Raw genomic sequence first — 13,539 nt, forward strand, 5'->3', positions numbered from 1 at the left:
AGAGAAAATTGTTTCTGGTCCTATATATTTCTCTTTGTGATTTTATTCAAATTTCAATTTTAGTCATTTATTTATCTTTGTTTTTTTCAAAGCAAATTTAGTTTTTTTTCCCGTGACATTGACATGAAACAAATATTGTGCTAATATGAAGCTGACATTTGTAGTGTCACATCTGTCGATGAAAAATGATTAAAATTATTAAAAATTAGAAGATACAAAAATAAATATGAAATTTTATAACATGTAAGGCCAAAATAAAAAGAAAACATGATAAAAAATCAATTTTTCCTATAACTTATTCATATATATATATCTATATATATATATATATTAATCAAACGATAAAAACTTTTAAAACTATTAATTTTAATATATAATTTTCTATATTTTACACAAATTACACGACTTCAAAAAATACAATACAATATTTAAAAAAATATTATACGTAAAAAATTACACAGCTTAAAAAAAAATTACACATACAAAAACTAAAGAAATTAATAAAAGAGAGGATTGAATTCGCGAGAGTCCGAGGAAAGCGGATAAAAAGAATTCCGATGAAGCGTGCGACCAACAAAACGCGACGTTAGGGACCCTGTACTGTACAGTTTGTGGACCGTGTTTCGTCTGCGGCTTGTCAGGCACAATTCAAGAAATAGGATCCCACTGCCCACAGCTCAAAGAATCTCTCTTGTTTTTCTTTGTTTTTTCCCTCTGCATAGAGTTTTGGATCTCACTGCAATTCTTGCTGGTGGGTTTTGGATTCTGAATTCTATTACTTTTTCCTTCTTTTGTTACTCAATCGAAACATGAAGTTGTGTATGAGCATCATTGCTTTGAAATGTGTTCACCTTGGGATTTTGTTCCAATTTGTGCATTTTGCAGGAATCTTTTTCATCTGGCGGAGTTTCCCTTTCTTTCTTTTACCAAGCGTGGAATTTATGTGTAGCTGCTGTTATAATCGAATTGCTGGTAATTTTAATATTTTATTGTTTTTGAAGTATGGATGCTTATTCTCTTAGATGATTCCAAGGTCGTGTAATTTTGTAGGTAGCCCTTGTATTCGAAGTTTAGTTGATGTGATACATTGACAATTTAGCATAAGGAGGGAGGCATACTTGGTAAAATCAAAGATTTAGAATAGTGCATAATTAATTGAAGAACCAAAATGATTTCTGAAAAATGTTTGAAAGAGGGCACTTTTCTTTGTAGCTTTGAGAAGAATGTATGGTTAAGAATATGAGTAGTAAATAACAGACAAATAATTTGACACCAGCACTTAAAGTGGATAGTGTGTGTAGTTTTTACTACGTGGTTAGTTAGTTACTTCAACATTGGTTTGCTTTGTCATGTTTCTGATTAACTGCTCATGCTTGACCATGAGCAGCTCGTGTGCCCCAAGTGCGGCGATGCTGGGGGGGGGGGTGCGTAAAAGTAAAAATATACAAGGCCCAAAACCTTCAGAAGCATATTACGCCAAATTCTGCATGTCTTCACAAAATATCAATTTTCAATGCGCGCACGTAGGATATCAATTTTTGTTCTTTCAATTGAAATTGTTATCATTGAAACAATTACTATTATTAGTGTGATGAAAATGGGAATGAATGTTTAGTTTCTATTAGATAAAAATGTTGTTCTATGGTGATTAAATTTCAGTTAGTTAAATATTTTGTGTACTATTTGTTGAGTTTTCTTTTGTTGATCAACTTTTTGCTTGAAATTGAATGTTAAAGTTTAATATCCATTTGCACACTATGCACTCGATATAAGGTGCCAATTGGGAAATCATTTTTAAACCGTTTAAATTTCAGAGAAGGATTGTTGATATAATGTTTATTATTATTATTTATTTTAAAGTTTAATGTTATTGGTTTTCTGATTTTTAATATCCTTTTTTTTGCTCGAAATAGATCGTGTAATAAAAGCTTGAGATTTCTTATATTAAAGGTAACTTATTGCAATGATTAACGTAGGCACAGTAATTACGTATTGTTACGAGAACGTCGTCGAGGAAGGGAAAAAATTCCCAGAAATCATCACTTGAAAAATGAAAGGATTAAAGATTACAAAATCAAAAAATTCCCAGAAATCATCACTTGAAAAATGAAAGAATTAAAGATACAAAATCGAGCTCCATGCATTAATGCCAAAAAATACACAAATTTATGGAATTGTTACTGTAGGAACTAGGAAGCCTTATATCTAAAAATGAATTCTCGAAGAGGGTGGGGGAGGAGAGGAAATTCTTGTTTGTCTTCATATTGAACGCTAATGTTTGGATCCATTGCCTACCAACTGTTTAACTCAACGTCTTACCAAGAAAACCATATTATCATGTACGCTTTGCCTTATGCATTGCATCTTTGTTCTTCTTAATCTGATATTTATTTGATTTATACGGTGTAGGCATAAGATGTCAACTCAAATTTGATTGCATGTTAATTTTCTAGGCTTCAATTATTTCAAGCTCTAGTTTTGGGTTATTTATTTAAAATTAACTACACGTTTATAGTACAAGTGGAATTTAGAAAGTCCGGATTCTTGATTTTTTTTAAAAAATTAATTCTTTTTCTTAATATTTGATGGTATTTTAGTGCATGAATTACATTATATGAAACTTAATATATAGTATATGGGATTGGAATGTAACCTTGGTGAACTTTTATGAATTACGCCTTTTATTGCTTTTGTGCATCTTTTTCCTCTTTTGATTTTTTTAATAAGCTATTTCTTGCCATACATAATAATAACACATGATTTATGAATGTATAATATTCTCATTTCATATAACTAATATTATTAGTTGTTAGTTACTATATAAGTGAAACTTTAAAAATTTATGAGTTTGGTATTACTCTATATAGAAACAATTTTGGATTTTTTAATATGTATAGATATAGATCACATAAGATTGATGTATTGTTGTCTAATATGAATGATATGAAATGATTGTATAAAAGCTCATGACATGAATTCTATCAAAGGATTACACAAGCTATGAAAATGACAAGATCTGATTAATTTCAAAGCTTAGTATTTCTACATTGTTGATGCCACCTGCAAAGTTGCAAAAACCTGTAAATGGGATTGACAATTTTTTTGGTGATTATCACTGTAATTTTCTTCTATATAAAATTTGTACTATATTTTGCAAGTGATATGTTGACAAGGTACATGAACAACTTGAATTATGATTTCATATTCTCTTCTCAATAATAAATGTTTACCAGATAATATGTATTCCATAATTTTAAAAATCATATTACTAAATTTTATGTCCCATTTATTTTGTATAGTACCATAAATAAATCGAGTACTTAAAAATAAAAATAAATCATGCATATGCAACACATGATATCAATATATGTGCCACAGTTGCTAGTACTTATAAAAGGATTTGGTTTTGTTCTGTTGGTATTTGGGTTTCTCCTATTTCCTGGCAGTTTTACCTTTCGCGGCTCTAAGATGGTGCACACAAGATTTTTGAATTTTGTCACATAGATGTTTTGTTAATATTTTGGGTCTCCAGTTGCTCCTTGTACTCCAGGACTAAATAGTTCTTTTCCCAGTTATTGCTCATCACTTGGATGTAATATTTGGAGGTCTTTGTTTTTTTATAACGTGTGCTGGCCATCTTTAAAGAATGATAAATGCAGGTAAATAGCATTCATAATATTCACGGGTATCAGCAATATATGGAATAGGCCTGGTGATTTTAAATTAATCACCTATACTTGTGTCTTGTCAATTTGAGGGGAAATTGAAAAAGAAATGTATTTTCATCAGTGTATTATTTTCTATTTTAGCTTACGTTGGCCTAGGTTCTATTTTCTCATAGGCCTTAGTTGTTGTGTATTTTGTAGTTTAAGGGCCTCCAGGATGGATGTTTTAATGTTGCAGTCTTTGTCTGTCATAGAGAAGGAACGCCCCGAAAGATCATACGAGTTTCTCAGACATTATCATGGTATTCAAGATTGTCTGTACGCACTGAATTTCTGTAGACAGACTTCAAAGCTTGATATTCCTTCTTATAGGAACAGGTGATTTCTGTACTAAATGGATTGTAATTATTTGAGATATCACTGATTATCCGGACATTTAAAATGTGATTAATTATCTACGTTGAGTTTGGTTGAAAGGTATGTGATTTATTTGGTCTTTTAAATTATATAAAACAATATTTAGAGTATATTGTTGTTAAACATTGAGAATTGACTAGAAATTTCATGCCATTTGGGCTGTTTTTTGACATTTGTTCCGCAAAACGGTTCTTCATCAAGTAGACGCAGCTTAAAAATAGCATTTGCTTTAAAGACCGATGGAATTACAACTGATAAGAACCAAGGTAACCTCAATGGAGACGACAACGTTCTTGGCGGAACTCGTTTGGGCAGGATAGTCAGTGCAGGTGGCAGGCAGCTACTGAGCAAGCTAAACTCAGCTCGCAAGAATTTTCCCATGAAGGTGTTTCTTCTGCTTCTGGGTTTCTACACTGCTAACGCCCTTGCTACTATTCTTGGTCAGACCGGTGACTGGGACGTACTGGTAGCAGGATTTGTTGTCGCTGCCATCGAAGGTATTGGTATGCTAATGTACAGAAGAAAGCCTCTCCCTTCCGAATGATTGCAGGCGGTGGTGGTGATGGTAAACTATTGGAAGGCCGGCGTTTGTTTAGGCTTGTTTGTCGATGCTTTTAAGTTGGGTAGTTGATTTTAAGCTTTTCTAGATTTCCTCCACAAATGTCTCCAAAGATTGTCGCGAAACCATTTAGAAGCTTATTGCTAGCTAGAAATGGGATATGTGAACGTTTAAACTTCTGTAACATTTAAAGAGTTCAGAAAATAAGATATTTATCTTCACTAAACTTTCTTACTAATTCCCAGGCATTTCCTTTTTCTTTTGCATCAGCTTTCCAGTAACAGGACGAACTGCATTTTTAGCTCTGAAATCTTGGTTTCTCATCACTGTTGCATTGAATTTCTCTTCCATTTTATGATTATACGTAATAATTATTCTATATAATTTTAAACTTTATAACATAAATAGATATATATAATTTTCTAGGTTTGTTATTCTTGCCTTCATGTTAATTATTATTATATATATATATATATATATTTTCTGCAGAAATAATTAAATTTTTCATGTCGAAAATCCTTTTCGAGAAACACACATACATTTTTTCAATGTTATTAATTTTCCATTCAATCTGAATTCAGGTTGAGAAATTCCATGCTTCGAATTGTAAGATAATCTAAATATAGAGCATAATACACAGATTGGATTGCAATTTTCAAATGTAGAGTTCCTCGTGAGGTTGATTCAAACACACATCCATTACTTTCGACGTTCTTGAATACTTCACCTTAACCTCAGAGGAGACGCCTAACCAGTTCTGTATGAGCTGAAACACTTTCTTGTCCGCTAACAATCCTCGATGAGTAGCAGCAACTCCCACTCTTTCCACAGCATCAAATTTATCAGCCTGCATGATATACATGTTAAATAAGAGAATGAGTTTTCGAATTAAAGAAAAGTGATTAGGCAAGAGACATTTGACAGTATACCCATATCTCAATATATGAGGAATACTAAATACGAAGAAAATATTCTACCATTGCTGATTCAGCAGGGACAGTTCCATCACCGTCTGTGCATGAGTATTCAGGCTGCAAATGACAAAATTATACCGTAAGCACCACTTGGCAATTATATTGTCACGAAGTTTTCTATCCAAAGATTTTCCATATGGTTAACGTTAAAAAATATGCGCATAACACGGGGTAATTCACACTGTCATGTTCTCATGATCTTTAGACATGAAAATTAATACATAGCAAAAGAGCATGTAAACGAGATACAGAGGTGCTGTATGCTTTTGTACTTCCATATAAAAACACATGGGATTCGCTCAAATTCCCATAGGTAGGAAATAAAAATCCAAGCAGCAGTTACCATTGTGTGGCATATTTCGGATACTTCACTTATGGGAGAACTTTCTGAACCATAGCTGCAAGAAAAAGAAGTATGGACACCGGTCAAAGTTGGTGACAGATTTATTGCTCAGAAATTTCAGAACACCAATGCAAAATTTGTGAAATATTATGCAAACTATTTTCACTACAATAAAACTAGCCCCTCCCAGTTCTGCAACTCATACAGAAAATCTTAGTTATAAAGATATGGTTGTTTGATTGATGTTTTGCATCTCTCTTCTTTCGGGTTAAGGTTTATTAAGTTTCCTAATCAAAGAAGATTTCATGATCCGTGCTTGTATGGTTTTCTTTCCTATATATAATCAAATCTCACTGAAAAGTCCATATAGATGGCAGTATTCATGACGATTCTCATTTCTCAATATGGCTGATGGAATCAAGAGAATCCTCGCAAATCAGAACTTCAACTTCACTGAAAATCAAAAAGAGATGAACAACTAATAAGCCACCAACCAAACATCAAAAGGTGTGTCGAAAGTTGTTCCATAGATGTTGTAGAAGGAAATTCCTTGGGGAAGTTGAGCTTCATTGAGAACCTTCCGGGTACCAGTAGCCCACTCTAAAATCTTAAAGTTGAAAGGGAGAGCGATTGTTTTACCATCATAATTTAGCTGCAAGATGTAAGTAAAAAGACTACCATAACATAGGAAACGTAGAGTTGCAATTAAACACAAAAGGTCATAGAAATGTGAAGAACAAGACACAAAGCAACACGATAACTGGCATTTACACGTTCTATGTTTGAAACATTTTCTACTGCCAAGGTTAGAGGATTTACCTCGTTGTTTCTTAATGCTTCTTCAAAAAGAGTCACACATTCATTACAGCCATAGGATTCCTTTTCAACTGAATTTTCTCCGTCCTTGGATTGCTTTCGCCAGACTTGAATTTCAGGTTGTTTTTTCCAATTAAAATCAGGGTTTGGCAACATCTCATAAATGGATGGGCACTCTACCAGCTAGCAGAAGTCAAAGAAGAACATAAGGTAGGGAGAAGAGGCTAAGGCGATGTCTGACAATAGGAAGTGTATAATTAAACACAATATAAAACCGATAGATATTCTAGAGAACCAAATAAAACTGGTAGATTGAGAGTGCCTTGGAGAAAAAAGTCAAATCATATTTGCATCAACAAACTAACATTCAACTATTCACTGAATGTTATGGGAAAATGTAGAACTATAAAAGATGAGCGAATGAATTCGACATTCACTTCAAGAGGATCATCCTTACAACTCTAGCTGACATTACCATAAAACTCAAAAGATAATGACAAATCTCAGATATTTTTCATTACATTCTTAGTGGTTCATGGAATACTAAGCATACTATACTGTGCCCAATCATCTTCATGTTTTAGTTCATCAGACTTGCTTTGAAATGATGCAAACATCATTTTAATGGGTAGCACGTTGTATTAAATAGGTATGTGATCGGGAGGAAGGAAAACAAGAGTGAAAGGACAAAAATTTGCCAATAAACCAGAAAGAGTTGAATCGAAAGCCTAAGCAAAAATGTACAGCAAATGGTACTTTATTTCACGAGGCAACACAAAAAAGTCCTTCAACCATGAAGTTTACCAGTTGATGCATTGACCATCTTGACACAAAAAAGAAGCTTTCAAATCCTTCAACGAACTGCAATCCCGTAAGCAGAGAATCATTGATGCATCCTGGTGCACCTGCTCAAAAGATATCAGGTCTCTATTAAGTTGATTTAGTCAATGAATGCAGATGGTCTACTTGATCGAAAGATGAATCTAACCATGAGAAGAAGCACTCGGCCACAAAAACAAATATGATCTAGCACAAGATTTATATGGTTCAGAAAAATAATATGTACATCCCCGGAAACCCATTCAGCAAAACCATCAGTAGATTCAGTACAAACCGACATTCTGACTAGAGAGAATGGACTTTAAATCTCCTACCAGCTCCAGCATAGCATTTTTTACTTACATCCAAACTTGATATAAGGCTGACTACAAATGAAAAGCTGTCCATTTTGAATTCTATGAAACAAAAGTAATGGCATAAAGAAAAAGAAAAAGAAAAAGAAAAACAAAAACAAATGTCATATTTTGCCACCTGGAGAGCACCTCTATTTAAAGGTTAAGTACAATAACATCTCCTGCTCTACAGTGCAAGCAAAATTGTTTGGGAAAAAAAGAAGAAAACATATGTAAGGAATAAGTGGTGGCACTATGTTATGCTTCAAAAACAACTGGCATCAAACGAGGAATTCCTCCAAAGACACCATAGATTTTCCCCTTAGATTCCTTAAATCTCCAAGATCCAAGGATTGGTGCAATGCTAGAATCGATAAATATAAAATAATTGGAATACACTTCAATTTTTAGTACGACAGCTTGAAAACTAATCAGGTTTACGACAGTAAAGAAAAGAAAATTGTTTGGTGCCATTTTTCAACTTTCCTTCTTAGTGGAGCAGCATTTTCAAATCAAATATAGTTTGTCATATTAGTGTGTCCAGCAATGATACAAAAGATAGATCACCTTGGAAGGGAGTGGCAATGGTAATCCACTTATTAACATATTTGGAGAAAGTCTGCAGCGAAAATTAAGCTTGTCGTCAAGCCTCCATTTCCAACAGCATAAAATAAATGAGTTAATTTGTTCTAAAACAGGTACTAAAATGTTCCATTGGAAAGAAAACAAATGTAACTAATTAGAAACTAAACAAGTGAGGAGAAAATAAATCGATCAATTCCACATCTCAGGAGGTCAAGAGAAAAAATCACAAAAAGTAAGAAAAAGTGTGATCAGGTTTTCATGGCAGAGAAATTAAAACATTGAGCAACTCAGGGGGAGCAAACCAAAGTACTCTTGAACTTTGCATACAGCAACATAAAAAGCTCCTATAAATTATCTTTTAATGCAAAGGAGTGACGACTATAAACAAATGTATGGTGACGACTTTGCTGATTATTTCACACGCATGATGCATGAAAATAATTTTATTCTTGTTGAGTGTCGATTGGTGTTATCTTACAGATACAAGCGGGTGCAACTTTTCACTTGCAATAGTGAAGAAGTATGTGTGGATACATTCAAAGACAGCATATTCGACTTTTTATGGCCATATAAGGCCAAGTATTCTCAAGATAAGAAAACCTATCATATCAAACTAAATTTTAGACAATAATTAATAATACCTGTTCAAACTAAAAACAATACCGTAATTATCTGGAGTTCACAGCGTTCAGGAACTTGTTAGGATGCACGTGAATTTCTAGAAACTAAACATCAATATTTGGAGCAAGAAGCAACTTATATGTTAATATTTGAATGGTACAAGTCAATTAATGGAAAGTTATAGCTAGTTAGATGCAGATAGTGTTCCCGACAATGAGTTACCAGGCTCTCTCATGTGCTCGTGATTCTGGTATATTAGACTCAACGTGATAGTTTAGTGTGATTCATTAATTACCTGAAAGAAATATGATATAAAGGTAATTAAGGACATGGAAAACCATAAAAGAACTAAACATACATCACTATTAAGAGATATAAAACATGACACCAGCAGTCCACCCATTGAGTGAGAAATTATATTGACTTTCCTTCCGCCAGAGGCCTTATACGCAGCCTCCAATTTCTCTTTTAGACCATCCATTAACTTGTCAATCCTGTAAAGTAATAAGTATAAGAAGAAAAGGTATTTAACTAAAGCTTTTACAACAGAAAAAGGATGGAATCTCAAAAAGTACTATTGTAATAGTAATCTGCACATAAATAGAAAAATGAAAAGGCGCCATGGTTGAAATTTTCAGCAGAAAAACTACCTATTGCTTTGCCGAAAATCATAACCATATCCGAACAATGTTGTTCCTTTCTTGTACCCACATCCAACAAGCATGTCAATCATATCATGGAAATGGTACACATCGGTCAAATGTAGACACTTAACAAACTGGAAAATCAAAAAATAAAATCAGTATCACAGAGAGATGGAAAGAGAAATTAGGACGCTAAAGAATGGCTAAGCAATGGAAACAACTTATAGCTATAGAAAATGAATTTTCTTGCTGGGCTCATGGTAATCGACAAGGGGACAACAGAAATGTGAACCCAGCATTTCTCTAGATCAGAAAAGGGATGGCACTGGAACTAAGTTTTGTAGGCCCAGTTAAAGTAAATTGGTCAAGAAAACTTTTGTTCACAATGAGATCATGGGCAAAGCACACGCCAGAAAACATCTAAAACAACAATCTAGGAATGCCACAAAACGGGCATGTGTAGTTTAAGATATCATTCGTATCAGCAAGCACACACATTTTGTATCTCTTTCTCCTTTTCACCGGGTAACAAAACCATCTATCTACCCGTCTTGCACAATGTCAGTAAATTAGAGAAACATCACGGAAAGCACGCACGAAAGAACGGGCTACAAAATTCAGAAAATCAAACAAGTGAAAAGCTTACAAAAGAAGGGTCCAAAATATCAATGGCATAGAGCCCATAATCATCTTGCGGCACAATGATCTCCGTAGCAGTATCCAACGACTCCGTATATCCTGAAAAAACGTGTTACTCCACACACTTACCACAGCAAAAACGAAATACAAACAAAAAAAGCAGATAATTTTCAACGCACACACGCACGCACATACCCAACATATAAAGCCAAGAAACACCAAACAAAAGCATAAAAAGAGAAAAAGAAAAACCCAGAAAAAAAAAAAAAAAGAACCTGTTTTTGAGTTGTAAACGGACCAAGCCTTCTTCTTGAACTCCAAGTCAGCCAACATTATCCGAACCCAAACCCGGGTCTCGAACCCGAATTTCTTCCTCTTCGAATTGAGGATCGAGCCACCGATACCCGACACCAACAGAACCGGGTCACGATCAACGGTATCGTCCGTGTCGGAGCTCCCACAACAGCACAAGTCCCCGAGCATTTTCACAGAAAAATCCCAAGAGTTGAAGGTGGGTTGGTTGTGTATTTTGGGATGGTGATCAATGCTGGAACCTGGAAGTCAAGATGAGTACAGATATAAACTATTATTTATTATTTTTTTCCAAATTATATAAATAAATAAAGTGATTGAAAGAAAGAAAAAAATTTGTATTTGAAAATTTATAAATAGATATTAGATAGATTAATAATAATAATAATAATAATTAATAATAAAACAAATAAACAAGTGACGTTGAGATTTGAGTCATATATATTATTTTAATAAAAATAAATTTTTTGTGAGATCAACCTCACAAATTTATATTCGTTCAACGAATAGACACAATTCATAACATAAGTATTATGAAAATTTATACTTTTAATATAAAAAATATATATTTTCATGAATTTTATCATATTATATATATTTTTAATAAAAGTGATCAATTATATAATTTCACAAAAAAATTTATGTTTGTATAATCACATATCCTCCAGTATCGTTACAACATATATACATATGCATATAAAATTTTGATGTTAGATACTTTTTGCAAAAAAATTAGAAATTATGAAAGTTTTCTTGTAATTATATTATATATGGTGTTCTATATTAATTTTAAATTTTTTTTTGGAGTAGAATTAAAAAACAAAACAAATTTGGAGTAGGGACATAAAATCATTTTTATAACTGCCGCGAAATTAAAATGGTTACTTTAGACTTTTCATATTTATGATTATTATAATATATTATCTTATTTATGATATAATAAAATGATCGACGTGGGTTGCTCAGCATTTAACATTCATTAACTTGTAACCACGTGTATAGTAGGTGAAGATAAATATTTCATTAGTAATAATATAATTTAATATAACATAATATAATATAAACTATTAATAAAAAAATATATTTATGAATTCCCTTCCACTGAAAATAAACAAAAAAACGAACTCTAGAAAATTCTTATTTATTTCATAGACAAAATGCGTGTCGCAGTTTTTCTCATAGCCAGCCAGCCTTGGTTTGTGGGATAAATTGGAAAGTATTATCAAATACCATTAGGATGCTGCATACTCGTGGTCAAGTGGTGGCAACAAATCACGATCAGCCAAATTTGTTTTCTTTCTTTTTTTTTTACTTTTTTTTATATAAAATTAAAAATCAGATGAGAAAGCACAAACTTTATAAATGTTGAAAAATTATTTAAAAATGTGTTAAATATTTGTGTTGAAAATGTGAATGTTGAATGTTGAATGTTGAAAATTAGGTAAAATTAGGTGTTGAATATTGAAAATTAGTGTGTGATGATGTAGGTAATGATGTATTTTATTTTTGGATTATTTGTAAAAATTTTCTATAAATAGATCTCTCATTTGTGAAGAAAATCACAATTGAGTTGAGAGAAAAATATTATAAAGTGTGTAGTGTGATAATTTTGAGAGTTTGAGATTTTTACTTTTTTACCGTAAATTTTTACTTTTTCACAACACGTTATCAGCACGAAGCTCTAAAAGTCCTCCATATTTTTCCAAGCTCCGAACAGAAGAAAAAGGTAACAAAAGTAATAATATTTATTTTACTGTTATTTATTTATTGTTTATATATGTAATATATAATATAATGTTATTGTTAGAAATAATAAAAATAATTTTTTCAAAAACTTGTTATAAATCCTGGGAGGATGTTAAGACGACATCCCACACTCCCGGTAAGGGATACGACAAGTATAAAAGCCTATAAGGTTTTTTAAACAAAATAACTTATGACACCTAATTATAATAATGTGATATGATATACATAATTATTTAAATATGACTAATATTATATACACCATATTATTACCATAAAATTATACAAATACATACATTTATTTTCTTATACACCAACGGTAATAAACGGTAACAAAACGGCTAGTTTTTGCTCTATAAATACAATCTCACAAATACATTCAATCACTCCAACTTTCTCTTCTTCTCTAAAAATTATTCTTCATCAAATTTTCGAAGAAAAAAAGAAGATGGCTTTCACGAGGTTATTTTTAATTATTTTGGTTATCATACTCACCAGTCTTGTATTTATCGGAGAATATCCTCCTCGTGTGTTTTCTTTATTTTTACGAATACTTGTACTTGTTGTTTATCCATTACTTTGTATTGCAATATTCATTAACTAATAAAATGCATCGTAATTTTTAGTACCACCATGGCAAACTTGGCAAAGCTCGAATTCATCGCTCTTGATATTACTGGGAAAAACTATATGCCATGGACTCTTGATGTAGAAATGCATCTTGAGTCATTGGGTCTAAGCGAGACCATTAAAGAAAATGGTATATCTTCATCACAAGAAAAAGCAAAAGCTATAATATTTTTACGACGACACCTTGATGAAGGTTTAAAATGTGAATATCTCATCGAAAAAGATCCCATGGCTCTGTGGAAAGGATTAAAAGAGAGATTTGAACATATAAGGGAAGTTATACTTCCGACCGCCCGTGATGAATGGAATATGTTAAGATTCCAAGACTTTAAAAAAGTCAGTGATTACAATTCAGCGATGTATAGAATAATCTCGCAGTTAAAATTTTGTGGACATGAGGTTACAGAATCGGAAATGCT

The 13,539-nt window shown here is 32.4% G+C and overlaps 2 protein-coding genes across 2 annotated transcripts; one reads left to right on the top strand and one right to left on the bottom strand.

The window, feature by feature from the left end:
• Nucleotides 1–561: 561 nt before the first annotated feature.
• On the top strand, nt 562–4,878 carry LOC140974065 (ycf20-like protein). Its single transcript, XM_073437288.1, is given in 4 exon segments — nt 562–751; nt 886–972; nt 3,920–4,043; nt 4,284–4,878. Coding segments are annotated over 3 exon segments (585 nt in total). The 5' UTR covers nt 562–751; nt 886–941; the 3' UTR covers nt 4,714–4,878.
• A 345-nt stretch (nt 4,879–5,223) lies between these two features.
• On the bottom strand, nt 5,224–10,998 carry LOC140974064 (phospholipase A(1) LCAT3). The gene is made up of 11 exons (XM_073437287.1): nt 10,711–10,998; nt 10,443–10,534; nt 9,803–9,930; nt 9,511–9,646; nt 8,514–8,565; nt 7,579–7,679; nt 6,778–6,957; nt 6,453–6,610; nt 5,959–6,013; nt 5,619–5,672; nt 5,224–5,488 (listed from the first exon to the last, which is right to left on the bottom strand). Exons 1-11 carry the CDS (start codon nt 10,916–10,918, stop codon nt 5,297–5,299), a joined length of 1,356 nt encoding a protein of 451 aa, XP_073293388.1. The 5' UTR covers nt 10,919–10,998; the 3' UTR covers nt 5,224–5,296.
• Between the last annotated feature and the right edge of the window lie 2,541 nt (nt 10,999–13,539).

Source organism: Primulina huaijiensis, chromosome 3 (genome assembly GCF_012295235.1).
Source record: "Primulina huaijiensis isolate GDHJ02 chromosome 3, ASM1229523v2, whole genome shotgun sequence".
NCBI lineage: Eukaryota > Viridiplantae > Streptophyta > Magnoliopsida > Lamiales > Gesneriaceae > Primulina > Primulina huaijiensis.